Here is a 27164-nt window from a genome sequence, read left to right as displayed (position 1 = left end):
AACCGTCGCCAATTCTATGCCGGTGAGAGAAGTGAGCTCTTTGGGCCAGCAACAACAACAGACAACACATGAGACCTTACAACAGCAAACAAATACAACATTTACCGCCGAACGTGAGATCGCCGATAAATATAAAAATATTTGGAAAGATAAAACACCGGCCATAAAGAATTGTGTCAGCATTACACCCATAGGAACGCAACATGATCCAATTCAAGATGTGAAACGAACAGGTAGCATCGAAATTATACCTTTAACTGGCCAACAACATAACAGCATAGCAGGAACAGTTAACAACGGCAATTCAACAACAGTGAGTAATTCATCCACCGGCATAACCATAACACCTATTAATACTGGCAGCTCTTCTATAAACATTAGTGGCGTTAGTAGCAAAGACAAAAAGTCATCAACGACCTCCAGTACTTGCATTTCCAATCTTCCCTCATCCACAACTTCTGCTAAGCGTGCCTTGGATGTCCAAGGAGAATTGCCAAAAGAAAAAAAGCGCAAAAAGAAACGTGATGATTCGCCAATGGGTCCTCCTGAAAAAATATATTCCCGGCAGAATTCGCCGGCTGGATCAAGCGAAGCAGCTGCCGGTGCAGTTGCACGTAAATTCTCTTCTCCTTCTTCGTCGCCAAAGGGTTCTAGTGGTGGTTTATTAGCTTCTTGTGTTACTGGCTCCTCTCTAACAACGCGTCCCAGTCCTAAGCACTCACCGGTCTACAGTAGTCCTAAACATAACACCGCCTCGAATAGTCCGAAATCACCATTTGGGACACATTCACCTAAGCACAGCTCTTCAGGCAAACCCAGTATGTCAACTTTGAAAAATGCCACTGTGGCCAGTCCTAAGGGTGACAAATGTTCCACGGCAGCCGCCATGGGAAGTTCGTCTTCATCGGGATTAAATCCTGGCGCTTTGGTCCGATCCAGCACCTCAAGTACGGTTGTCGCAGCGGCAGCAGCAGCCGCTGCTGCTATGGCTGCTTTAAAAAATAAAGATAAATCAACGGTTTCCCCATCTGCAGTAAGTTCAGCTGCGGCCGCCGCAGCGGCTGCAGTTGTTAAATCAAGCATGGGTGTAGTTACACCAACGATGCAACAACTAAAAGGCGTCACCGGCCTTAATCATATGGCTGCCGCTGCTGCTGGATTTGGTGGTAATACAGCAACAGTTAACTCGCTCGATTTAAACGCTGCCATGCGTAAAGGTGTACCTTCTGCGGTGAGTTCGATTACAATTTAATCTATTTTGTAATGACGCGGTTAGAATCGCGAATTATATTTTTGTACTCTTCACTATTTCTTTAATCAACTCGATAAAAGATGATGACAATTTAATATTCAGTAGGCAGCAAATTAATGCCCTTGTAGCTACATAAGTCATACCTACAATGTATAATAAATGGGTACATGACAAGCGTTTAAGGAACTGAAACAGGCTTCGGTGATCTCATTAGCTAAATATATTTCCAATCGACGTTAGTAACATACACCATTTACATACACCATGTCCCCGTTTCGGTCCAAAATTACTATTTTTAAGTTCTACCAAAAATATTGAACATGTCATATCGGAATTTAGTTAAATCCGGCTAAATCCATCCTCTAGTGTTGTTCGTACCTATACATTTTTTTTTTTGCCGTAGAGTTTATGTGCGCATAAGTTGTGAGTTAAAGACTTACATGTGCTGGGATTCGCGTTATGCTTTAGATAGGCTCTAGAAAGTTTTTGCCTACAAAGATGTTACGCTTAGATTCCAATTTAGTATCTCCTAACTTCAGCATCTATTTATAAAAGAATAGCAGGAATATCGCAAGGGTGATAAGTTGTCGTCGGAGGTCCCGCAACGAATATTTATAAAGTGGGCTCTATTTAATCATGTTTCTCCGCCTATCTGTCTGTCTGTCTGTCTGCCATTCATCAATATTTTTTCGAAAAAAATAAAGTTTTGTCCGTTTCTATCATTCTTGATAGGTTAAAGTTGAAAATGTAGCCAATCGCAGAATACCAGCAAGCTGTCTTTTGTTCACGCGATTATCCTTGTTAAAAATATAATTGAGGATATGTAGGATATGTACAATCGGTCTATCGATCGGAAAGACTGGCATATCTAAATTGAGTCGGACTTGAATAATATTCAAGAATACATATACTTTGGCAGGTCCTTGGACCTTCATTGTAGTTGTTGCAAACGTTGGTGATGGACAGGAATAGTGTATGGAATATGTAAAAATGTTAAGAAGGGAGAAGATTTAAAAATTTTCTGTCTTCAATCCTTATGTAACAATAATTTTAACTTGATTTTTATCTTTTTGTTGCTTTCTAAATTACATACATACATATCTGCTGAATTAAACATACATGTATGGATTTAGAAATAATTAAGTTTTGGGGGATGCTTTGTTCTTTTTATTTTACGTTTTAATAAAGCAATGAATTAAGCAAATTTATACGTATGTAACGAGATTGGAAATTATTTCCTCGCGTCCTCATGTGAAACTTCAATGTATGTGACATAAAGTTGATGATCAGTTTGTCTTCAATGCAAAATTTCTTTTTTCTTTTCTTTTTTTAAATTTTTGTTGCTCTCGAAAACTCATTTGTCAGGTTAGTTTGATGACGTCGACAGCAGTTACGGCAACAATCAACTCAACGCCAGCGCAACGCCGAGCAACACAACAGGTCCACCGCCACCACCAGCAACGGCAAATACCGCTTCAGCCTCTTGGCAGCAGTGAAGGCGACACGAACCACACATTCAATAAAAACAGCAGCGAGTATATGGTTAAATCACAAAGCCAAGAAGGTTTAAAGCTCACCATAAATAAAACAAAAGCGATATCGACGAAAAAGTTTGGCGTAAATAATGATCCAACATGCAAGAAATTAAGCGCTTCCGAAAAGTCATGGTCGCCCAGCCAAAGCAAGCATACGTTTCAGAAATCGAATTCTTCGGGAAATTTGGCTGGCAAACTAAACAAGAACAAGAGTTTAGAGAACAGCATAGAGTTTTTATCTAACGATAATTTACGGAAAAGTGTTAAAAAATCGGCAGTCTCGACATCGTCTGCAACTAGCACTCACATGTCATCTTTGTCGGCTGCGCCCTCTCAATCGGCTTTACGTATCGATTATCACGCTGATATGATAAAAATTTTACAGTATGCTTCGCCCACTATGGCTGCCAGCATGGAGGGTTTCATGAAAAGTTTTAATACAAAGTTTCAAATTCCCAAGTTATCGCAGCGTAACGCAACAAAAACGACAACTGCGACAACAACAGCTGCAAGTGTTGCCGATACAAGTAAATCGGGTTCGTTATGCATTACCACAAGTATTACGAAGGCTTGCCCATCTTCGACAACTGGTGTCAGCGATGTGCAAACACCGTCATTGCCACCGACATCAAATCCGTCCTCGCAACAATCAACAATGGCAGCGACAGAGACGCCTGCAATTGTAAACGCAAATCAATCCTTGGTATCATTGCATGTCCTCAAATCATCTCCAATCTCGTCTACTTCCCCCAATCACATGAATTCCTTAACAGCAACTAAATCCGCATTGAATTTCGTTGATAATTCTAATGTTTCTAATAACAGTATGTGCAATGAATCGCTGTTGGCCACTTTGGCAGGTGAATGACATTTTCTTACGGTCTTCACTTCTTATTTATATTACTAATAATAATAATAATAATAATAACAATTATAGATTTCTACAGAAGAAAGGGGATTATCATCAATTTTTCTGTAATATCTAAATTAAGCTAAAAAGTAAAAAAAAAATTTTTTTTTTGTGAAAACAATGGTTTATGTTGGGGATTTAATAAATGTTGATTAAAACATATAAACACAAAATTTAATCCTCGAAGTTTTAATTATCTTCTTCAATACAATCGAGAGTTTGTAATATCTCTCCAGATCATTCCGAAAAAATCTTCTACAGCCACACATCAATCAAGTTTTTAGCTTGATGGTGCCCACAAAAAGAAATCAGAAACCCCATAATGCATATATTCTTGATCATTCGCTCTTGCTGAAAAATTCGTGATCGCAAGAATGAAAGTATTAGGTGTTTGAAAAAATTCTGATCAGCGATTTCTATAGGTAAAAATGATGAAGAAATGGGAAATACCAGTGCAGATAACGGTTGAATTCGATAGATTTTGGGCTTCCTCTACATAAAATAACAATTTTCCACTTAATATTATCTATTTATTCGGCGTGCGCCGACGCTAATCATCGAGTGCTCAAAACTCTCCTTCTTCCATTCATAGCTTTTGTTGTTTGATTTGAAGAAATCCACTGCCGAAGTCCACCAAATACGTTCAGAGGTTTATGGTGAGGTTGCTACATGATATTTCTATTGTCAGTTTTGAGTGCAAGCGTTTAAAAGTGAAAATGCCATTTTTTATGCAACTTGTCCAAGATACTCATAAGATGAGCTCGAAAGAGAAGTTCTGCCACACCCAGCGTACTCAGCAGACATGACGCCTCCTGATTACCACTTGTTCTCATTATCGAACTATCGTAGGACACGCGAAGACAAAAACGGTACGATTGTGTTGTAAGTTGACGGTACTCGATTCTAATCGAGTTGGGCTCTTGTTCCTTGCATTTACAACGCAGTATTTGGGATATTATCGGTGTTTGTATAACAAAATAATGCAAAGAAGAAGAAGAAGAAATAAAAAGTTCAATAAATGAGCAAACCAAATATAAAATTTGAAAAAGAAAATGGCGAGAAAACTTAAATCTCTAAAAAGAAAATTTAATGTAATGAATTATGTATGTCAATTTTATATCTAAATTATTTAATCCTTCTTATCTTAATAGCTAGCTTGGCATTTATAATTTCCATATTAAACTTGCCCGTCTATGCTCTGCCCAAACCAGCCCTAAATATCACGTTTTCAGAACGATTTTTAAATAGTTTGTACATTTTCACTTTTCCTTGTTCCCAGAAATTTTTTCATTAATTCCTAATTCATTTATGCTTTTTCATCTTTTCTGACACCAACGGGTACATGCGCCGAAAATGATAACTTATTTAACACCCAAAGATGGAATATAGCCATTTTGCCATAATGTCTGCAACACGCAAAAGCAAAGTTCGGAGACTCTACAGCATATATGTTACCTTGATCAGTGTGAACTTTTGAAGTCTGTCCGTTTGTGTGTTATATGTTGTTAACGATCTCGTGGTTGCCGAAATGAAGATGTCGATTTAAAATTTGGTAGAAAAATTGGAATTTGCTGCATGCAAGTTCACACGGAAAGTGATTAGAGCACACACCCGTAGCAAAGCGTAAACTGAAGATAATTTCGAACATGCCCACTTTTTTTATGCTTATTAATCATAAGACAAACAAGATAGAATGTTTACAATTATTTTGTACATTCCTCTAATAAATATATATTAACTATCTCTAAATGCGTTAATTCTAAAATACATATGATTGATGGACAACACAACGTGGTGGATTAATTCTTTTTTAAATAATATCAGCGATATGGGTATCCAACAAAATAACTCGGAGAGTAGAAGGCGACAATGAAAGCATGTTAATCTAAATTAATTATAGTTGACGTCAGGACGTAGTCAATTAATTTTTCTTAACAATAACCTGTTAGAGAAGTAAAAGGTAGGCTATTTTGCGTTCGAGCAAAGATCAAGTACTATCGACTGAATTCTGGGGAACCGCAAAACGCTAGACCTTAGGGAAGAATCGTTGTGTAATACATGGAAATAAAAAACACATAGTTTGAGAGAACAGAACTTCTTAAAAATGCATGACGAGTGATCAGATGTCTTAATTAAATTGTTTAAATATTTTATAAGTTTAATCCAATTAAACATCCTCAGCTGAAAACATTTTGAAGCGAAAAACCTAAACTAATTGGAAGGTTTGGGACGTAGTATTCGTTTTATCAAAACATTTACGTGGAAGCCTCAGAGGCACTGTTAAGTATTATATACTTATGTATTATATATATATATATATATATATAGTAGTTACTATAAACGGTCATTAAACCAAAAGCAAGAACTAGACAAATTGTTGCCAAAAGAAAAAGTTACATGGGCTAATAAATGGGTTCGCGCTAAACAATCCAGCTAACTATTGCATATTAGACTTTGAAAACTCTTAGAGAGGTAAAAATATTTAATGAGATGTTTATAATTGCAAAACGTGTTCATTTATATATATATATTTTCTTTTCTTTTTTTTTTTGAAAAATTTGCAAAGTAACACTACTTACGGCTCGCAATTGTTTCCCGTTACAAATAAATATACTTGAAATATATACATTCCGGTATTTATTTAAATGTTATAATAAGTCTTTATAATATGCAAAATGATAAATGTTTAGTTAAAATGATTACAAAAAAATAAAAATAATAATTTTAATAAACTTGTTATGTACACATGCTTTTTTAATACGAGTAAAAAAGAATTTAACTTAAATTTTTATGATTTATTTTTGCGTGTGTGACGATTACGTTGGTGTTCTCGATTGCTGGCACCTCCAACACCTGGTGGAGACAAATCATAGCGAAATATAATGCAACGTCGATCAAAAAATGCTTTCAGATCCTTAAAAAAAAAAAAGGAAAAAGAAAATCAACAAATTCATTTATCCATTTTCTATTTAAATACATTATTTATATTTTGAAGCAAAGAAATAAAAAAAAAAAATTTACCTTAGGATCGTAACGATACCCCAACTCTTTCAGAAATAAATAAATTTTCTGTAAATCGATTGGCTCGTACATTAAAATGCTTTCGTGTAAATTGTGATTGCAACACAACAAATTATACCAGGCAATATGGAAGGGCAGTAAGGGTTGTGCTGTCTAAACGATAAATAAGAGAAATGATATTTATATATAAATGGGCAAATGTTTGTCTTACAAATTAAAATGTGAATCAAACCTTTTTAGTAACATTGGTTTGCAATATATATTCTTCATCTATAAGTTCAGCCTTTAATAATTCATTGTTATAACGGAGCATTCGTTTACCAGAACCATCCGATATGTTCGTTTTGTTATTGCTGATTGAATCAGGATTTGAAGTAATTTGTTTCGCTTTGGTCTTGCTTGGAGAATTCAATGGAATATCGATGAAATTTTCTATTATATTTTCTTCTTCATAGTCTATTATGGGATGAGTTTGATTGTAAATATATTCTAAGATTTTTACCGCTTGTTTTCGTTTTAAACGTTTTATACCGTAACCATATAAACGATTTAATAATTCAGTCTCTGTTAACGTAGAAAAATCTGGTTTGGGGCTTTCGACTTCACGTACCGTATACGTTTTCCCATTCACTTCCAACTCTTGGCAATCAAAAGTGAGTGATTCGTTGAAAATTTCCAAGTCTTCAGGTGTTTTTTCTTGTGCCTTTAAATACGATATCTCACCTTCTAATAATTGATCTATACCTTTAGGTACTGGCATAGACTTAGATGGACCTGCCTCAAGCAATAAATCGAACTCACCAAAATCGTCGTTATATGACGCCGGTGTTAAGGCGGACTCGGTTTGTAGTGCATTGGTTGGCGATAGGCTTTTGAATTTTTTGTCAAAATTTTGACTAAAATATTTAGAGGGTATTGATTTTTCGCTAGACGATTCCGAAAATGAAAAATCAAATATTTCCTCAGTTTGCGTGGGGACGAGCGGCTCATTATCAAGTAAAACATTTTCCCGTAAAAAATCTTTATTATATTCCGACTCGAAAAATGAATTCTGAGATGTTTGTGGCTTATCACTATCGGCATCGTTTTCTTGATAATCCAATACTGAAGACTTTTTCATCGTTGTTTCATATTCATCGAAGTTGTCACCAACTCGGTTCGCTTTCCATATCGAATAATTGATTTCATCATCCGACAATAGCAAGCATTCATCACTGTCAATATCATTTTCAGCGTCATCATCTTGACTCAAATCAATATATATCTCTGATTCGTTTATTCTCTTGTCAACTTGCAAATTGAAGGAATTTGTTTTATGAAAATTTTCAGTTTTTGGTGTTGCATGTGTGTTAAGTGAGAAGGAAAGAGACTTTCTTAAGTTGCTATTAGGGTTGATGATACAGGAGCTATCGTCAGTGTTTGGAATATTTAGATATTTTCGTTTTAATTCTTGGAAAATTTCATCATCATTCTGTCCATTGCACATATCCTCATTCATAAACTCGATTTCCGGTGATTTGTTTGATTCCAAGTCTACGGCAAACTTAAAAGATTCGTCTTTTAAAATTTGATCCCTTTTATTTAGTGCTTCCTCGTCATTCTCCAAGTGACGATTTTCAGTTTCCACACTTAAAGTAAACTCTGGCAATTTCTTAGTTTTATCTAAGGTATCCATAACTAGAAGGTGCTTAAAAGATGCCTCTTTGTTCTCCGATTCAGTCGTTCCAAACCAATCAGTTCCTTCTACGATTCTACTTATATTTTGGGGCTTATGATAAACTGATTTAAATCCGTCTTTTATGTCATTCAAGTCGTATTCCAATGTATGATATGTCGTAGTATTAAATAGCGGCATCAATGAAGGAGTCTTTACTAAACGTAATTTTACAAAAAAAAAAAAAGAAAAAAAAAAAGAGATTTTTTCATGAACTATAGCACAATAAAGATTAGCTTCAAATATATTATTTTGTTCATAAACTCACAAAATTTATAAGCCTTGCGGGAATAAGGTCAATGTATTTTTAGATTTAAATTTAATAAATTCATGCATAATCTATATAAAGAAGGAATGTGCATCTTGAAGACCCTATAAACATATATAGTGCTTGCGTTAATTTAAATTTCTGCGTTTAGCCCTACATGTCTGTCTATCCGTTTTCACTTCGATCATACACAGACGTAAATGTTAAGGGAGAAACACGCATTAAGACAGCGTTCGCGTAAGCAGCTTATATTATGAGCAAGCCGAAGCTGTGTCGTCTATCTAAAGAAAGGCAAACAAGTTGAAACGCTACAGTTGGACAAGACCGACCATAGAATAACTAACTCTGTTTCATCTACCCCATATCGCCAGTTATTATTATATCTATCATATTCAGATAATATATTTTCATTTGAGGAATGAACAAAATAGTTTTAAACATTTTGTCTTGTTTGTCTTATAATAAATAAGCAGAAAACTTCAAAACAGTGAAAAAAAAATAAATAAAATTTAACCACTTTCAATTTTGTGTGGGTAAGGCCGATTTTTTCCATTTTTACATGTAAAGAACAGAGTGTTTCATAAAGTAAATGTGGAAAATGTTAGCCTTCTGACTTTAATAATTTCCGAGTAACGAGCAAAAATCCACAAATTTTGGGTTTGAAAAAATGGAGTTACTTTCAGTTTATGCTCCACTGACGATTTCTGCTCCGAGCAATTCGACCCATTTTCAATACCAATCCGCGTGCCAGGAGTTCCAATGTCTCTAACAAATTTGTAGTCGATATCTTCATTTTGGCGACCAGGAGAGTGCCAACAACAAACACACACAAACAGACAGGAATGGCTAAATCAATTCAGAATTTCACGTTGATCAAGAATATATATACTTTATAGGATCTTTGAAACTTCCTCTTGGGTGTTACACACAATTAAAAAAAAAAATGAAAGGAAAACCGTGGTAGGTATAAAAAGATCTACTAATTTTATAACAAAACAAAAAATTATAATTTATAAAAATGCCTTTTTGGAAAAGTTGTCTATGATAAGTGGACTAACATGTAAATTGACTTATGATATACTCATATATATATATATATACATTTTTAAAAACCTTTTATTTTTCCCTTATTTACGTCGAAAAATGGAGCTTTTGGCCAACTTTTTATACGAATCCTTACATGGAGACAGTTCCAAAAATGTGCTTCAAATTGCGCAACATAAATTTGTATCTCAGAGGACAATCTTTGACAAATCTTCATCATAAAATATTAGAAATTTATTACCATGCAACAGTTACTTGTTTCTGTATGGTAAGGGATTCAAAAAATTGGCTAAAATAAATAAATATTAACATACCAGGACTTTTTTTTTCAAATAAAACATTATTTGGCGTATAATGGCCGTAAAAAGATCCCAACCAATCAATATCTAATAGGATTTATTCTTGGGCCAAAACACTTCAATGCATCAAATTCCATTAAAAATAATGTGAATTTTACGACCTTAAGGTTTAACACAAAAATAGCATAGACAAGCATCAGGCAAGTTTGAATCGATTTTCAAAAAATTATTTTAAATCGATTGGTATAATAAAAGCTAGGTCGCGTAGTGTTATATAGATCCTCGCACACAGGGCACAAAAATCTTTGTAATTTTCCAAATTTCTCAACAAAAATCGATAACTAACAGTATTTCGGTACATTCAGTGCAAAAATTTGGATGGGGCAAATTAATTTCATATAAGTGTTCTTATAAAAGTGAAAATTTTTTGCCACATAAAAGTTTAATTTTTAAAATTTTGTAATGAAAATTGATTTATAATAGAAACTTGATATGGTCAAAATAACTATACCAAGCTTGGAGTAGCACGTAGTTTTATCGCTTGTTGCCAATAAAAAGTAAGCCTTTATATGGCAACAAATTTCAATAATATAATGGTGAATAGAAAATTATACTTAACTTTAACTCTTGGATAATACTGGTTGGATTTCACTATACTTACCTTCGTCACTTGTGTAAATTTCGTATGTAATAAGCTCGTCAACGTTCTCCATAGACCTACTATTATTATCTTTGCGAAGTAAATCGTTCACATGCTCCGATTCTAAGCAGTTAGATGAAAACAGAATCAAATAAATTGAACTTTTATAACATTCTTCAGAAAATACCTGCGGCCGATACAATATCCTTTGATCTGTCTTCTATTTCTACATCAGAATCTGAATCTGCAAACAAGTCGGGAGATTTTGGATGTTTGCTTGTCTGTGCCTCAATGTTTAAAGTCTCCTTTGCTAGCGCTAAACTTAAATCTTTTATTGTCGTGTTTAGATTTTGAATGACACTGTCGGCAGTATTCAAAAGCATGGAATCACTTGATGACGTTTTCGCATCTTTCTGCTTTTCACCCAAATCGATTGCATTTTTCAACTGACTTGTGTCGATAGGAGATTTATTATTATTAGATTTCTTAACCGATACATCGCCGATGTGTTCGCACTTCGATCGGCTGTGACTAAAATATATTTCCAATTCATTATAAATGCTTTGTAATTTTAAATTCTGGGCCTCTCTGTTTTCCCTTTGTTCGGGCGTTGGTGACAAATCACGTCCCTGTATGGCTGACCAATCCTTTAATAAGCGATTCGATGGAAATACGTTAACTTCAAATAATTCCTTAACAAAATAATCTTCGAATGTTTTTGCAGTGGCAGTGATTGCGTTGCAGCGTAGCAAATCTTTAGTTTTGCAATGACTACGTTTTAATAAATCACTTAGGACAGAGTAGGTGGATTGAGATAATTCTTGTGTTTCCTTAGCATTTTTTTGTTGAAATTGTCGCTGTAGAAGAGAATCAATGTTGTTTTGTATTTTTTTACGTTGAATCTCGGTATTACGTAGAGTCAAAGATGTAAATTTATTGGCCCAACGACGTTTTTGTCTGCGCCCATCGTTCGCCGTTGTAAAGGCCATAGCAAAGCTGGTATAATCTAATCAATATTGATAAGCTTGTAATTTTAAATTTTATTTTTTACTTGTAATTTTAAAAGTTTATAAATAAATGATAAGACAAAGACTATTCACCTTGTTTATTTGCCGTGCGGAAACCATATTTTTCTAGTTTTTTTTTAATAGATTCCGTATTCGATTCTCTGTCATCATCTTCACCTGATAGCAAACACTTACTTTCGGCTTCCGATTGAGAAATGGCTAAAGCTAATTGTATTTCTTCACCATCAAATTGCTCGGCTGCACAATGCTGTGCAGCAATCTCGGCAAACATTTGTTCATTCCGCAGAAATGCCGATTTAATGGAAGCTTGTTTCTTATTGCCTTTAAATTTTCTCGCAGTTCGTTTTGATTTAATCGGTTCCGGAGCCTTTTTAATTTTTTGTAAAGGTTCTACGAAATCATTTCCATTAATACCGACTTTGACTTTCAATGGGCTGGGTTTAAGTGGGGTATTTGGTTGTTTGGGTTCTCTGACCACAAATGTATCTAATTTCGTACGCTTAGGACGATTGCATGAAAAAATGGCGTTATCTTCATTTAAAGACTGATGAGAACCTTTGAATACTTCATTAATTGGGCGAGGCTTTTGCTTTTCCGGTGTAGTAAAATAGCTTAGTGTGCTTGTTGTCGTTGGTGTGTTTGTGTTCGAGCATTCTCTAAACATTTCAGAAGGAAAACCAGAAATTCAATTTTTAACTTTCAAATTTATTGCTAATTTAACTCTAAGAAGCGACATTTTGCTGAAAAACTTCATCTACTACGAAACTATAAAGAGGAAACTGTAGGATCCTACCGTATTTGATGGGCTTTCGTGCTCGGTAATTGTAATTTTTTCAAATTGGCTTTGCGTCTTTCACGATCCATACTAATAAGCGTCTTATTTACCGCTGAGAGAACAATTCTTTTGTCTCGTCGATGTTTTTTTGAATTCCCTCCGAGGTCCTTGGTATCGCTCCTAAATTGAATGTGAATTTTCGATCTTTTTCCTCCTCAGTCACTACTAGCAAACTTTTATTAAGCTTTTCATTTGCCACCTGAAAAACGGGCGTCAAACTGTTGAAAAAAGCAAAAAAAAAAAAAGGTGCCAGTTTTTTTAAGCATTGACATTTATTCAACACACGTCTCCGTATTACTCACTAGAACAATGCAAATATTGACGATCCAATAGCGATAGACGCTGCGGCAAAACGATTACGATAGTAATAGGACGGTGTACCACGGGTACGTCTTGGTTTACGTTTACTTTCTTCAATTTGTCCCATAACTTGTTACGTTCTATAAAGCATGTATGTAAGTTTAGAACGTCTTCTTCTTCTTCTTGTGTTATTCAGCGAACCAACAAACAAAAGTTCGCTGAGATGTGTAAAAAAGGCCCAATAGCAGCACAGAGTTCTTTGTTTATGCCTTAGTACAGTTGGGGTTAGTTTTGTGTATATAATATTATTACTTATTTTTTGTTTTAGTGTTTATCTGTTTAAAATCTTTTTAATTTTGCGCATACGTCCGCCACGTTATTATTATTTTTTTTTTTGTAATTTCTAATAAAATATGCCATGTAGGATAGAACGGAACAATGAGTAGTAAATTGAGTAGTGTAAGAAGTAATGCAGTACAGGAGTATAAAGTGTCATATGAAGCACTTGGTGAGTGCAAGAGTAAAAAGGTGTAAAAGAGAGAAGGTTCATAATTTGACTGTGAACGCTTATACGTCTTGATGACATGATTTAAAAAGAGAAAAGATTGCGGAGTAAATTGTGAGAATGTAAAATGTCAAGAATGATATGATCAGAAGATTGTAAGTCCCCACATGTACATAAAGCGTTGTTTATTATGTTAATTTTGAATACGTGATCACTACATCTTGTGTGATTAGACACCACCCTGTTAATAAGACAAACAATGTCACGTCTGACTCCGCTATTGATAAACGAAGGGGCTGTATTGAATTGTGGAAATAAAGAGTATAAATGATGATCATAAGGTAAATTATTTCATCGGCGTTGCCAAAGAAGAACTGAATGTTTTTTGTCGATTGCCTTCACATCTACAGGAATCACAGGACGATTATTAAAATTAAATGCAATTTGATCTGTAGTGTTTGCCGTTGTGACTGAGAAAGTGAGAACAAAATGTATCAGATTTGAACCTAAAAAGTAAGGAACTGATTTCTAATACGTAAGCGTGAGTTTTTGCGGATGGCTTCCAGGATGTCAAAACATTCAGCCGAAAATACAGTACTACATAGGTGATTTCAGAATTAGGGTTCTATGTTATTATCTGGAAATCAAAAGCCCCTGCCTACAACATCGGTGCTAGATCCATTAATAAAGATGAGTGAAAAACGTTTCCATTTGGTATTGATCAATTTAGAGCAGTGGTGGTGTACCTCTACCGGGGTAATTGTGGATTTTCTGACTGGTTAGAACTTAATTATTCGTCGAAAATATTGTGAACCAAGAGCAATTTTCAATAAGCTATGTATACCTGATCTTAGAATGTTGAAGTTATTAATTTTGTTAGCAAAAATTTTAAAATAGGGAGGGGAGGAAAGACCAGATATTGACTGTAGTGTAAGTTGGAGTGATTCAAGACGAGAGGAAATAGTGTGGAGGGCAGACTGCAAACTACATTTACAAATGACAAGATCGTCAGCATTGCCCAAAGTTTCTTCCTTCTCAGGAAGGAAACTGAAGATTTTGTGAATATATGTATTAAAACAAAGACGACTCAATACAGATCCCTGAAAAACACCTACAAAAGATGTCCTTTTTACAACAACATCATCATTGTTAATTGATATGTTCTTATAGAAAAAGAGGTTATATAATAAATTGCAGAATTTGGTAGGGAGATTCAAAGAGAGAAGAATAGAGTTTAAGATGTTAATGTTGGCAGAATCAGACGTTGAGGATATGTCCAGAAAGCAGAGAGAAAGATAACGTGATTGTTAGCAAACGGTGAGTTTATTTCCGACGACAAAGTAACAATGCTTCCTGGGGGAGATCTGTGATGTCTGAAACCAAATTGAAAATAGCTGAGGATTCATTTAGACTCGGGTTGCCATTTTAAGCGTGAGTATAACACTTTCTCGAAAACATTTCCTAGAGTGGAAACGCAGGCCATACATCTATCTGTAGGAATTAAGATTAGCTGGCGAGTTATTCTTTTTTCTTAAAGTGAAGATATTTATTGAAGTTCTCTAAATTAATATCGTTTTAATCATTCGTAAAAGAAATTGGGAAAAATGGTTACCTTATTCCAAATTTGTCGTTTGTTAAGAATGGGATTGCCATTATAAGATATTTGTGTATGTTTCTCCCCACAACTTATTTCACTTCACACTTCATTATTAGTCACAGCTGTTTGGTTCTGGCAGCGTTCGTTGCTAAATTTTTTTTTTTTTTTCATTTATTATCTAAATTTTGTGGTTGTTGTAACTTTCTTAATTTTCAATGTGTTCGGTAAAAGTATTTCACAAATTCATAAATAATTCACTGAAAACTTTACGAATTGTGAAATCATTGAATTAGCAAAATTTATGAAATACAACACCTGCATTAGAAACCAATTATAGAAATCACTAAAGAGCAAGTTTTGACCGGGTATATAATATAAAAGTAACACACAAAAAAATGTCACGTCACAGAATTGTTCGAACCATGGACTATAACGATGAATACGATGGCTATGATGATGTGTATGGACACTCCGTCGATGACGACAGTTGCATATCACCGACAGATGCACAACAGTGGCTGTATGATCGTGCCAGAGGCCAACAATCCATGTCATCTTTCATACGAAATAATAATGATATAGCAGAAGAGGAAGTGGGTGAGATAGAAGAAGAGGAAAAGGCGTACGAAAAATTACGCCGTGACTCTGAAAATTTTCAGATGCCTGTACTAAATGAAATCGAGCAGGCCCGTTTAACATCGTGCATGGATGAAGTGCGAAGTGTAGTGGGCGATACTATATCAGAACGACGTTTAGTGGAAACGTGTCTAAAATTTGGTTATGATATTAATAAAGTTTTGGATGAAATATTAAATGACGAGTGCGATCGCAAAGCTAAGAGACTGCAGACTGAAGATCTTACAAATACAACTGTAGCAGTAAATAACAAAGTAATAGGACCAACGAAGATAGTCAAATCAATAACAACCGCAGCAACCACCACCACCACACCCATAGTAAAAGTCACCGCAGCCCCGGGGGAAGTTAAAAGAGGCTTTGAAATTAATTCTCCCAATTTGCAAAGCTCCCCAGTCGTCTCAGGTCGTAATACTCCGATAGATATATCTTCAGATGATTCTTTCCGAAAAACTTCAGATACCGCAAATGCTGTCGTAAACTTATTTAAAGTCTCCAAAGAGCAATCTCAACGTGATGCTAAGCAACTGTACAACAAAGAACGTGCCGACCAAAAACATCATTTGAATTTGATTGTTATTGGTCATGTGGATGCTGGGAAAAGTACTCTAATGGGCCATTTGTTATACGACACCGGCAACGTGTCGCAACGGGTAATGCATAAATATGAACAAGAATCGAAAAAAATGGGAAAACAAAGTTTTATGTATGCCTGGGTGTTAGATGAGACTGGAGAAGAAAGAGCAAGAGGTATTATTACTCATATAAAAAATGAACATAAATTACAAAATTCTTTCTAGGTATTACCATGGATGTAGGTAACTTCCGTTTTGAAACCGAGACGAAGAGTATTGCTTTAATTGATGCACCGGGTCATAAAGATTTCATACCCAATATGATATCGGGTGCCACCCAAGCAGACACAGCCTTACTTGTTATAGATGCAACACGTGGCGAATTTGAATCGGGCTTCGAATTGGGTGGACAAACCAGGGAACATGCCTTACTAGTGCGTTCTTTAGGTATACAACAATTAGGCGTAATCATCAATAAACTTGATACCGTGTCCTGGTCTAAGGAACGTTTTGATGAAATTGTTCAGAAATTGCGCACGTTCCTGAAACAGGCAGGCTATCGTGAAACGGATGTCAGTTATATTCCTTGTTCAGGCTTAACAGGAGAAAATTTAGCTGGACCGGCTAGTGATCCCTCTTTGACGTCCTGGTATAAAGGTCCTCATGTATTGGCGGTTATTGATAATTTTAAAATACCCGAACGCTCTATAGATCGTCCATTTCGTATGTCGGTATCGGATATTTTTAAAGGTACTGGTGCTGGTTTTTGTATCTCAGGTCGAGTAGAGACAGGTGTTTTGGGCGTTAACGATAAAGTGCTAATGGGTGCTAGCCGCGAACAGGCTCACGTGAAAGGTCTCTTAATAGATGAATCACCCCAAAATACAGTATTTGCTGGAGATCAAGTTTCAGTTACTCTTTCGGGGATTGATATGAATAATATCACTGTAGGCAGCTTTATCTACGATCCACAACATCCTATGCCTGTTACCACACGTTTCCAGGCACGCATTTTAGTTTTTAATATCAAGGTACCAATTACCAAAGGACATCCGGTGCTGTTACATCATCAATCTCTGATTGAACCGGCTGTGATTAGTAAATTAATTGCTCAAATTAACAAATCTACGGGCGAGATGACGAAAACTAAACCACGTTGCTTGGGCAATCATTCGTGCGCCGTAGTGGAATTGAAAATTTCACGTCCGATTTGCATCGAAAATTATGTGGACTTTAAAGAATTGGGCCGATTCATGCTGCGCGTCGCTGGCGTTACAGTGGCAGCGGGCATGGTCACTTTAATATATGATAAGTAAGTTGTACGTAAAGTGAAATTTTCACAAACTCAAAATAATTAAGTACCTCTGCATCAACCGAAAAGCAAAGACAGAAAAGTTACGACCTTATTCCCTGTTGAGGAGAACGGATTCGAAATGTGTAAAATTTCTTTTGTGTTGGCTTCTTACAAAATTTTGGGTAAGATTAGTTCATTTTCTATTTTGTGTAAGTTATCCTTAGTATTTTTTGTAACGAAGTTGTACTCTGTTTAAAACTTTTTATTTTTTTAACTTAATACATTTTTCAGCTGTTCGTATGTTAATAAAATATGTGCGCAATGGGGATATATATGTACACGATATAGATATATATTCATATATATATATATATATACCTATATACCTAATATATATATATACATATATACGTACATGTATGTGCATGTATGTACATGTATATACATGTTTATATATATGTATATGTATGCGTATCTATTACATATGTAAAATATAAATTATTAAATATATATAAATAACAAAATATTGCAAAAAACAAAAATACTTCTAATAAACATATATCGGACTTGCCAATGACATTTTTCAAATTATGCTGAGAGGATTCAAATTATAAGCTTTCAAATGATCGAAGCGAAAATCCTTTTCCACGTTTGTACGCACAGTTAGTTTTTAGTTATCACGTATTTGATGTGCTAGTCATAATTATGTAATGCATGTGGGAAAGTTATAAATAGAATGAAATTGATGGAGTTCATTATCGTTTAACTTTTTATAAACATTAAAAGGTATTTAATTCGGATAATTAGGAATCTGTTACTCGGCAGCTTGGTTTTGGTTTTTACTTTTTGAAGAACTGGGGTCACTTTACGTTGCCCGTTATCGAGCGAGCTTGACAGCGAATTTGGATTTTGAGTTCATTCTCCTCGTTTGGTTCGCTATAGTACTCGATGGCGTACGAGTGTTTGCCCGGCATCGAATGTAAAGTGTCACATTTCTGCATGAAAGTAAAATAATCAGCGAGCCTAATGTTCAAAGAGAAGGTAAAGAAAAACATCGGTGCAAAAGCACAATTGGTAAAATTAATGGACATAGGAAGTTTAATTAATTTCAAAAATTTCAAAATGTTGGCGAAAATAGTAATATCAAATAATTACTTTCAATGTTTACTTTTTTGCACGAAAAAAAAATTAAAAGAAATAAATGAATATGGAATTAACCCTTTAGCCTACACCGTTCAACCAAGCCATAGTAAAGAAGACCAGTCGGGCGCCGTGCTCAGCTGTTAGGCTGTGCCCCCGAATTGGCAATGTATGTTTTTCATGACATGTATATTTCGGTGAACCAAAAGGAATTGTGAAATAATAAAACGATATATCATCCAATTTCGTCAGAAATAAATGTCAAAAACAAACGCTGTCATTTTATGCTAAAATTCTTTAGCACTAGTCAGACTCGTGGTTATAGGTCAAAGTGTTAACGAGAACGAGAAAAGTAGAAATATAGAATTACTAGAAACTATGTAAAAACTATTCTGGAAACGTGATATTTAGAGCCAGTTTGGGCAACGCAAACGCACACAAACTTAATATGGAAATTATAATTATCAAAGTCACTATAAAGAAGAACTAAATAATTTAAATAAACAGTGATATACTTAGTTCCATATATCAAACTCGTTTTTCAAACACTTCAATTTTTTCATCAATTTCTTTTTTAAATTTTATATTTGGTTTACTTATTCATTGACTTCTTGCCTTCCTCTTCCTCTTCTTTGCATTATTTTGTTATACATACAACGATGATATCATAAAAATTCCGTTGCAAATGCAACGAACGGCAAGCCCAACTCAATACGAAAGCTATCAACCAAAAATGAGATCGTATCGTTTTTGTCTAACGTGTTATGTGAACGTCGTTATGTGAACCGCAAATCGACCTCTGGACCCTTTCAGAGCTGTTCATATTCTTAGTTTTGTGCACCTTTTTCATTAATAGAAGAGAATAAGAGAATAAATTAAAATATATTTTCCTTCTAATCCAGTTTCTCAAAAAAAAAAAGTAAGAATGTCTTTGGGTAGATTCTTTTGCTCACACACTTGTCTTATTGGAATGACTTTAAATGAATTAATAATATCTGACAATATAGAAAGAAAGGCTAATAGTTTTTTGCGTACCGTAGAATGTAAAAAAGCCCACTGAAAGCAAACGGAAAGATTCATTGACCACTTTCTTTATTACTTTAAATTACTTTCAAGAGTTTGCTTATTTTCTCTTACTATAAGTATATATATTCAAATTGGTCCTGGTAATTTTTCTACCCCATTTAAATGAGCGCCAACATTTGTTTATTTTGCCGAGGTTCGTTCTAATTGGTTGAGTTTGTTTACATTTATGAATCGTTGAATCGATGTTGCGTTATTTGAGTATTTTTTTGTTCAGCTTTGTTGGATATATTGCGTATATTGCGAAGTAAATGTATTGTTTTCTCACGTTTACGTCTATTATTGATTGTAAAAATTAATATAATATAACATCAACACTAAAATCGATTTAAGTGATATCAAGTAATGACATGGTTTTCAATAAAATCCTGCAAAAAATCATCATATGTGTATAAAACAAAATTTACATCTAAAAAATTCAATAAATTTATATTGAAATCCATAAATTTACTTTTCCGTGTTTGTGCCATATTAGTGATATTAGTAATCACTTTAACAGAATTGCTATAATTTCGTTGGTTTAATATCAAAAACAAAGTGAAATAAATATTAGAAAAGAAAGTAAAACATATATGTGAGGCAGATAGATGCATTAATATGTTCATTCCTAAAATGGTGACGATATATTTTGTAATTTTATTTTACTTTTTACAATTAGTCATAAGTCCACATGTAAAAAAATGTTATATTTTTTATGCTACACTCTGTGAGTTTACACACTTAATCATAAACTTTTCAATTCGACAAGAACTTTGCTTTCAAATGAAATCATTTGATGAAAACATTGAAATCACCTTAAATGTAAACGTCATTTTGGAAGAGGAATTCAGAGGAAGTTGAACCTGCAAAAGACTGTAACTTGCATTCTAAGTGAAAGGAAGGGAAAAGGTATCTTCTAAGTCCAGCTTAGAGTGAATTTTCTTGTTATGATTTACTTTTGATTTTGTTTCATGAAATCTCATTGAAAAATATTAAAATAAGAGAAGAAAAAGCTATATAACCCAAAGAATGAAGCTTAAAGCAAAGATGAGGCTTAAATTAAGTGATATATGAAATTCCAGCGACAACGCGGTAAAAACGTTATAGACAAGAATGAAAGCAGCTGAGTTGTTTATTTTTATACGCAACGCTGGCAATTCTATATTTCAAAAACGTCTAGGAAAAAATATCTTTTATGAAATAGAGAAAGTCTCTAAAAAGAAAAAATGGTAACTAATCCAAAATACTGGCAGCACTGCCATCTAGAAAGTGAAGGGGACGCGAAAAAGAATACAGGCAGATTCGCAACAGCTAACACATTTTGTGACAATTAATAAATAGAATTCAATAAAACATTGTGAAATATTTCAAGTTAGAAAACTGATAATTAAAAAGAGAGCACAAAAAATATACATACATGTATATATATACATATATATATACATATGTATAAAAAAACAGAAAAATTGCGATATAAAGCGCACAAAATTAAAATAAAAAACAAAGCAAGTTTAGCGGAAATAATTTATTTGGCTAGAAATTCTTTGTTATATGTGTGAGCAGCAGAGAGAGAAAGGAATGTGAGTGCACGAGTGATTAACAAAGAATAATTGTGTGAAAACGTAAAGAAGTTTTGCAATAAAACATATCAAAATGCATATTGCTTGGTTGAAAGGATAAAAGGAGTATTAGGTAAATTAAAAAAAGAATTATACGATTGTACGATCGCGTCATATTAAATAAAATAGAGAACTAGAAAAACAAGAGCACCTAACAGCAGTTGTACATAAGAAGAGTGCTCTCTAGTAGTCATTTACTTTGAAGTTAATTTTGGGCGATTGGTGGTGAAAAGAAATTGAGTCAAACGATTGCATGTGTTATTTTTTTTTTTTTTTAGTCACAAAATAGTAATGAGTTAATTGATAGAAAAAGAGAAAAAGAGAGCAGCAGCAGCACAAAGGAAAATTACTGAAGGAAAAATCTTAATTTCTTCTTTGCTGTGTCGCTAACAACAAGAATAAATTAATATATAGTTTTTATTTGTACGTTTTTAGGTGACATTTCGTTATATTTTTGCGGCAAGAAATTAAAACTCAAAAAAAAAAAAAAAAAAGAAAAGGAAGGAGCCGCGGCAACCAAGGTAAAGAAAAGTGCAAAGTGCCACGAAAAGGCAAAGATAAAACGGAATATGCACAAAAGAGCAGAACAGAGAAGACCAGGCCCTATTTAAAGCACACTAATTATATGCGGATAAAATTCCTTTGTTGAGTAATACAAAAAAACTTAAGAATAGTCATAAAAATACTACAAAAATAAACCGAGAATATATTTCAAAAGTTCAAATTAATGTAAAATAAAAATAAAAAAGGAAGAGAAAGTAAAAAATCAACAATTAAACATTTCTAAAAAAGTCTGATGTTAAAGCAACGTTTTTTAAAACACAAGTACATTAAATAAAACAGAATTTAAGTCGGAACCAATTTTTATTTTTTTTTTTTTTTGTGAAAAACAAACAACGCCTCTCTTCCAACAACAACAACAACAACTACAAACAAAAAAACTAAAAAAAATAAAAACTTCTAACTCTTGATCAAGAAGAAATTTAACGAATACACTCTACCCCGCCTTTTTACAAAAAAGAAAAAAAAAAACATTAACAAGCAAGTTTAGCAAAATGCGTGAATATAAAATTGTTGTTTTGGGCAGTGGTGGTGTTGGTAAGTCGGCCCTGACGGTGCAGTTTGTACAGGGTATATTTGTCGAGAAATACGATCCCACCATAGAAGACAGTTATCGCAAACAGGTGGAGGTCGATGGCCAGCAATGCATGCTTGAGATATTGGACACTGCCGGTACAGAACAATTCACCGCCATGCGTGATCTTTATATGAAAAATGGCCAAGGTTTCGTGTTAGTCTATTCTATAACGGCGCAATCAACTTTTAATGACCTGCAAGATTTGCGTGAACAAATACTCCGTGTTAAGGATACGGATGATGTGCCCATGGTGCTGGTGGGTAATAAATGCGATCTCGAAGATGAACGAGTAGTAGGTAAAGAATTGGGTAAAAGCTTGGCCAATCAATTTAACTGCGCCTTCATGGAGACCTCTGCCAAAGCTAAAGTGAATGTTGTCGATATATTCTATGATCTCGTTAGACAGATCAATAAAAAATCACCGGAAAAGAAACAAAAAAAACCGAAGAAATCACTGTGTGTTTTGCTTTAAGACAATACGAAAAGGAAAAAAAAACCATACACTTGCAAACACAATCATGCATAAATACATATATACATCCATTTGCACTCCCTTTATGACATTTGCTGGTAGTTTGGTGGTTATTGAAAACCTAAAAAAGATAAAATTAAAAAAAAAAACAAGAAAACAAAAAAAGAAGAAAATTAAAATAAAATACGAAAATAATCTAAACGCATTAAATAACTTTTAACCAACAATGTCATTCCTTTCCTATCCCTCTTTTTTGAACACTGTGTGAATCATAACTATTTTCCTTAAGCCATTGTTTAAAAATTAAGCATAATTAAAGATTACATAGGTGTATGAATATCATATATCATAAGAGCAAACTAAGAAAACAAAAAATTAAAGTTTCTTATAAAAATATGAAATAAACAAATGAAAAACAAAACTATACAATTTCCTAAAGAGAGAGAATCTTTGATAACAAAAAAAAAAAAAAAAAAAAAACAAAAAATTTAAAAAATTTTTTTAAATCTTTTAAAAAAAAAAAAAAAAAAAAAAAAAACCGAAGTCCTTAAGCCTTTTTTTAGCCTCCGTTAGGTCCGTTAGGTTGTTTATTCATTTTTTTACCTTATTTCGCTTTGAAAGAGAAAATTTCATTAATTCACTGAGCGGCTAATTACAAGTGAACAGCATACGTTTAGTCGTGGAAGACTGTAGTATTGAATTACTCATTCCAATCAAAACTAAAAGTATACTAAATTTAATCATTCCATTAAAAATCAGTTGCAAATATGAACGAAATAATGAGCAGAAAGGTAACCTGCGGGATATTATTAAAGCCTGATTAATTAATTTTGTAAACATTTTCTACTTCTTTCGTATTAGGGTCTAAAAATCATTGCATTTCACGTCATTCGAAGCCGTTCATTTTAAATTGTTTAATAATGAAATGAAATTTTCTATAGAAAGAAATTATATTAAAAATAATTTAATACATATATATTTTTTTTATTTTCATTTTTTGTTTTCAATTTTTGTTATTTTTGATTTGTTTTGCTTTACATTGATATGTTATATCCACCACAGAGGTTAAGTTAGATCTACTGTAAAATAACTGTTAAAGTATGCCCGGGGAATTTCGTATAGTTAATATATTTTTGATCGGCGTGAGTGGATGTATAAAATGTATAAATGTTCTTCCTTCTTTTTTTTTCTTCTTCTTCTTGTTTTTTAAGTGACAATTTTGTCTGTAAAGATAAATTTAGTTGATTTTACAAATCTTTTTTCGCTTTTAATTTGTATTCCTCTAAACTTGAAAAGCAGTTAAGTAGATACAGTGGCGCATTCAAAATTTACAAGAAATAATATTATTTTCTTTGCTTTAATTGAGCTTTGATTGTCAACGTTAAACCATTCTTTTTTAAAGTCCAAAAAATCCCATTGTCAAAGTTTTTAGAAAGTCTTAAATACAATGACGTGTGCAGCGTGCAGCTTTTAAAACTGAATACGCTTTTGAAGGGTAGTGTATTTTTTACATGAAATTGTGCAGTGGTTTTCTTTAAAAGTAAGATTTGCATGTGGGATCGACTTATCTGTATTCTCTTGTGTACACTTGCGTATTACTTACAGTCAAGTGTTAAAAAAAAAAAAAAAAAAAAAAAAACGGGAACAATAGTGGTCAATAAAGTGTTTGGCTTAAGGTTGATAATTTGCCCCTTTATTGGGGCAAAAAAAAAAAAAAACAAAAGCAAATAAGAAAGTTACGTTTGTTTATTAAAGGATTGTTTTGTTTTTTATCAAATTTTCGATCACGTCTTAAGTTTGGCTATAAGCTATCATTACTTAATAACTGTATGTGTATTTATGAGTGTAATATGCCGTATCTTCGGACTAGTATAACACTTGGCTATTTGAGAAGTTTTTGTTTGAAACCTTTGAACCGAATCCTGACGTCGCGAGAAGGCGATTGTGAGCGTTATTTTTCGATAACGGAAAAGGACAAAAAAAGTTGATCATATAAATTCGGAAACATCTCTATCCGAATAGGAAATACTCCAAATCTATGAACAAATTATTTAGGAGCATTGATATTAATCATTTTTATGCTGTGCAGCACTTGTGGTGCAAGAGCATGTTAGGTTAGTGCGGTCGTATGTCACACGAAGAAGGGGTTAAGATAGATCCGCCTTTTATTATACCGATTGATTCGGAATCATAATGTGAATTTTTCTAAGCCTGTCCGTCCGTCGGGGCGTCTGATGCCTATCTATGTAAATTTGTTTTTAAGCTAAATGACGTGTTTTGACTCGAGGAAGAAAGCTATTGAAAATGGTTCGGATGGGTTCACTTTGTGGACCACACCCCATATAGCGCCCTATTCTGAAAAGTCGTTATATGGGAAAAGTTTGTAATTTACAAAATTTCTCAGCAAAACTGGCTAAGTGGCAGTATTTGAGCACTTTAAATTGCTACGGAAACCGCGGACCGTTTGGGCCAATTTTTGATTAAACTGCAGTTTACACGACAAAAAGAGGTAATTTTCAATGCTTCAGGAAGAAAATTGCATCATAATAGTAATTTAAAATAAAAAAATTATCTGTACCAAACTTGGACCATCTCGGCCTATTTCTTCGATCAATAATAATAATGATTTTCACGAAAATTGATACTTGGTAAAGCAGAAAAGTGCAAGTTTTAATATGTGGTGATGAAAATTGACCCATAATATTATAGTAATCTTATAAAAAAATTAACTCTACAAAATTTGGACATTCTAGACATATTTTTGGGTTCTAACTTATGTATGGATTAAACTTGTACTACATTAGGTTGCGTTTTCGGCCCGCTTGCCCATAAATAAGCACATGAAAAATATGCCTTTACATAGAAACAAGATATAATTTTTGTGTTCTAGAATATAAATAAAAATTGTGTTAGGCAATGTGGTGTGGGGTATTTAATTGTCGGCCTTGCCTGACTATAATGTTCTTATTTGTTTGGGTTTTTACACTCATCTTCTGTGAGTATAGGTAGTTTTGATAGGTCCTTACAATATATTGAAATATGTGTCGGAGAAACCGTAGAGTATATAACTACGGGGCTATGGAAAGCCTCTTAGCCTTATGACCGCTTTATAATCCTTCTGCGTAAAAAAAGAAGCTTGGAATAGCACACTGTAACGTATTTAATATGGGTACTTTGCAAACTGTAAATTTTTTTTTTTATTTATACCATGAAACCTACGCATGTTTTCCGGCCTGGCTCAACGGATGGGATGGCTAAAAATAAGCAATCGAAAATAGGTTCATGATATTTTATCTTTACGCTACCAATGATTCATTATTTTGAAATAACATGCTTACATTTAATTTTTGATTTATTTTTTTTTTTAACGGGAAAAATTACGTCGTCATGCGCCTCAGTCACCTCAAGGAAATCTCACCAACAATTTAATAATTTTAATAATAATACATTTTTATTTATTTTTTCCAAAAATAAAAGATAACAAAACGAACCACTTAAGTAAAAAAAAAAAAACAAAAAAATAATTATATTAATTTACAAAATTATCTCAATTCAAGATCTATTATTATTTTATTTTTTTTATTTTTAGAAGAAGTGAAATCATTTTCAAATTATAAATTTTAAATATTATTTTTAATTAACAAGACTTGGAAAAAAAGAATGCTCAAATTTAAAAATTTAAAAAAAAAAAAGGTTAAACACAAGTAAGGGAAAATTTAGATTAATTTAATTCAACAAACCAAAAAAGAAACTTACCAAAACCAATCCACGTTGATGCGCATCACCGCAGCTGTAAGTTTTTTACAAATTATGAATTTTAAATTTTTGATTAATAATAAAAAGAAATACAAAAAAAAAAATAAGTTTCGTTTATTGATCCATTAAGACACGTTGTAAGGCCGATTCATAACAATGCGAAGGATATTTGAACAGCAGTACCCGTGATTGTGTGCGTTTTTTTTGTTTTTTCATACTTATTTTTTTATCTCGTTACGTTATTTTTTTAGTTTTTTTTAGGCAGAACCATTTGAATCATTTAGTTTTCCATAGTGAAAATTTGACATCGATGTTCGTTAATAAAACTTCATCACTTCAACTGCTGCAGTCAATAATTCTTTTATGTAAAGGATTTTTTTTTCCTTGGAAATTTTCAAACAATTCAATTCAAATAATACGCTTTTAGAAGCTTCCTTTGTTCGTATTTATTCACGATTTTTCGTATTCAATATTTTAGCAGAAATATGTGTATAACTCACTCTTCAAACTGCAACTGTCCAAAG

The 27164-nt window shown here is 33.4% G+C and overlaps 5 protein-coding genes and 1 long non-coding RNA gene across 7 annotated transcripts in view; 3 read left to right on the top strand and 3 right to left on the bottom strand.

Annotated features, from left to right (window-relative positions):
* Nucleotides 1-3806, top strand: part of LOC119631497 (mediator of RNA polymerase II transcription subunit 1) — a 6325-nt gene extending 2519 nt beyond the window's left edge. The window contains 2 exon segments of the mRNA XM_038023763.1: nucleotides 2-1231; nucleotides 2618-3806. Coding sequence (XP_037879691.1) covers nucleotides 2-1231; nucleotides 2618-3655 — 2268 coding nt within the window. The 3' untranslated portion in view covers nucleotides 3656-3806.
* Nucleotides 3807-6452: 2646 nt separating this feature from the next.
* On the bottom strand, nucleotides 6453-12596 carry LOC119632059 (structure-specific endonuclease subunit SLX4). The gene is made up of 7 exons (XM_038024757.1): nucleotides 12505-12596; nucleotides 11784-12367; nucleotides 10871-11689; nucleotides 10705-10806; nucleotides 6951-8590; nucleotides 6719-6871; nucleotides 6453-6611 (listed from the first exon to the last, which is right to left on the bottom strand). Exons 1-7 carry the CDS (start codon nucleotides 12573-12575, stop codon nucleotides 6486-6488), a joined length of 3495 nt encoding a protein of 1164 aa, XP_037880685.1. The 5' UTR covers nucleotides 12576-12596; the 3' UTR covers nucleotides 6453-6485.
* LOC119632060 lies at nucleotides 12511-13144 on the bottom strand. Its single transcript, XM_038024758.1, has 2 exons — nucleotides 12849-13144; nucleotides 12511-12764 (listed from the first exon to the last, which is right to left on the bottom strand). Exons 1-2 carry the CDS (start codon nucleotides 12971-12973, stop codon nucleotides 12593-12595), a joined length of 297 nt encoding a protein of 98 aa, XP_037880686.1. The 5' UTR covers nucleotides 12974-13144; the 3' UTR covers nucleotides 12511-12592.
* Nucleotides 13145-15049: 1905 nt separating this feature from the next.
* Nucleotides 15050-22294, top strand: LOC119645139 (HBS1-like protein). Of its 2 annotated transcripts, XM_038045091.1 has the most exons (4): nucleotides 15050-16334; nucleotides 16385-17471; nucleotides 17541-17635; nucleotides 21710-22294. In XM_038045091.1, the coding sequence occupies exons 1-4, from the start codon at nucleotides 15344-15346 to the stop codon at nucleotides 21883-21885; spliced, it is 2349 nt and encodes a 782-aa protein (XP_037901019.1). In that variant the 5' UTR covers nucleotides 15050-15343; the 3' UTR covers nucleotides 21886-22294. The 2 variants fall into 2 exon arrangements, 1 of the variants encoding a protein (XP_037901019.1); XR_005248625.1 differs by lacking the exons at nucleotides 15050-16334; nucleotides 16385-17471; nucleotides 17541-17635 and adding an exon at nucleotides 20885-21347 and having other exon boundaries at nucleotides 21710-21768.
* Nucleotides 17976-19828, bottom strand: LOC119645141. The gene is made up of 3 exons (XR_005248626.1): nucleotides 19731-19828; nucleotides 19629-19649; nucleotides 17976-18476 (listed from the first exon to the last, which is right to left on the bottom strand). It is a non-coding gene; the product is annotated as an uncharacterized LOC119645141 (long non-coding RNA).
* Nucleotides 22181-23363, top strand: LOC119645140 (ras-related protein Rap1). The gene has a single exon (XM_038045092.1). It carries the CDS (start codon nucleotides 22330-22332, stop codon nucleotides 22882-22884), a length of 555 nt encoding a protein of 184 aa, XP_037901020.1. The 5' UTR covers nucleotides 22181-22329; the 3' UTR covers nucleotides 22885-23363.
* The last annotated feature ends 3801 nt before the right edge of the window (nucleotides 23364-27164 follow it).

The sequence above is a fragment of the Glossina fuscipes genome, unplaced genomic scaffold (genome assembly GCF_014805625.2).
Source record: "Glossina fuscipes isolate IAEA_lab_2018 unplaced genomic scaffold, Yale_Gfus_2 1, whole genome shotgun sequence".
In the NCBI taxonomy this organism is placed as follows: Eukaryota; Metazoa; Arthropoda; class Insecta; order Diptera; family Glossinidae; genus Glossina; species Glossina fuscipes.
Note: the sequence above shows the minus strand (reverse complement) of the source record. Positions and strands in the feature narration are given on the sequence as shown.

Coding starts and splice junctions, on each gene's coding strand:
- LOC119632059 (XM_038024757.1), bottom strand. CDS start 12,575: ATGGATCGTGAAAGACGCAAAGCCAATTTGAAAAAATTACAATTACCG. Junction 8,591..10,704: donor AATTTACACAAGTGACGAAG/GTAAGTATAGTG, acceptor AATTACGTTTAG/TAAAGACTCCTTCATTGATG. Junction 6,612..6,718: donor GGTATCGTTACGATCCTAAG/GTAAATTTTTTT, acceptor TTTTTTTTTAAG/GATCTGAAAGCATTTTTTGA.
- LOC119632060 (XM_038024758.1), bottom strand. CDS start 12,973: ATGGGACAAATTGAAGAAAGTAAACGTAAACCAAGACGTACCCGTGGT. Junction 12,765..12,848: donor TCAATATTTGCATTGTTCTA/GTGAGTAATACG, acceptor TTTTTTCAACAG/TTTGACGCCCGTTTTTCAGG.
- LOC119645139 (XM_038045091.1), top strand. CDS start 15,344: ATGTCACGTCACAGAATTGTTCGAACCATGGACTATAACGATGAATAC. Junction 16,335..16,384: donor TGGAGAAGAAAGAGCAAGAG/GTATTATTACTC, acceptor AATTCTTTCTAG/GTATTACCATGGATGTAGGT. Junction 17,472..17,540: donor GTCACTTTAATATATGATAA/GTAAGTTGTACG, acceptor TCAACCGAAAAG/CAAAGACAGAAAAGTTACGA.
- LOC119645140 (XM_038045092.1), top strand. CDS start 22,330: ATGCGTGAATATAAAATTGTTGTTTTGGGCAGTGGTGGTGTTGGTAAG.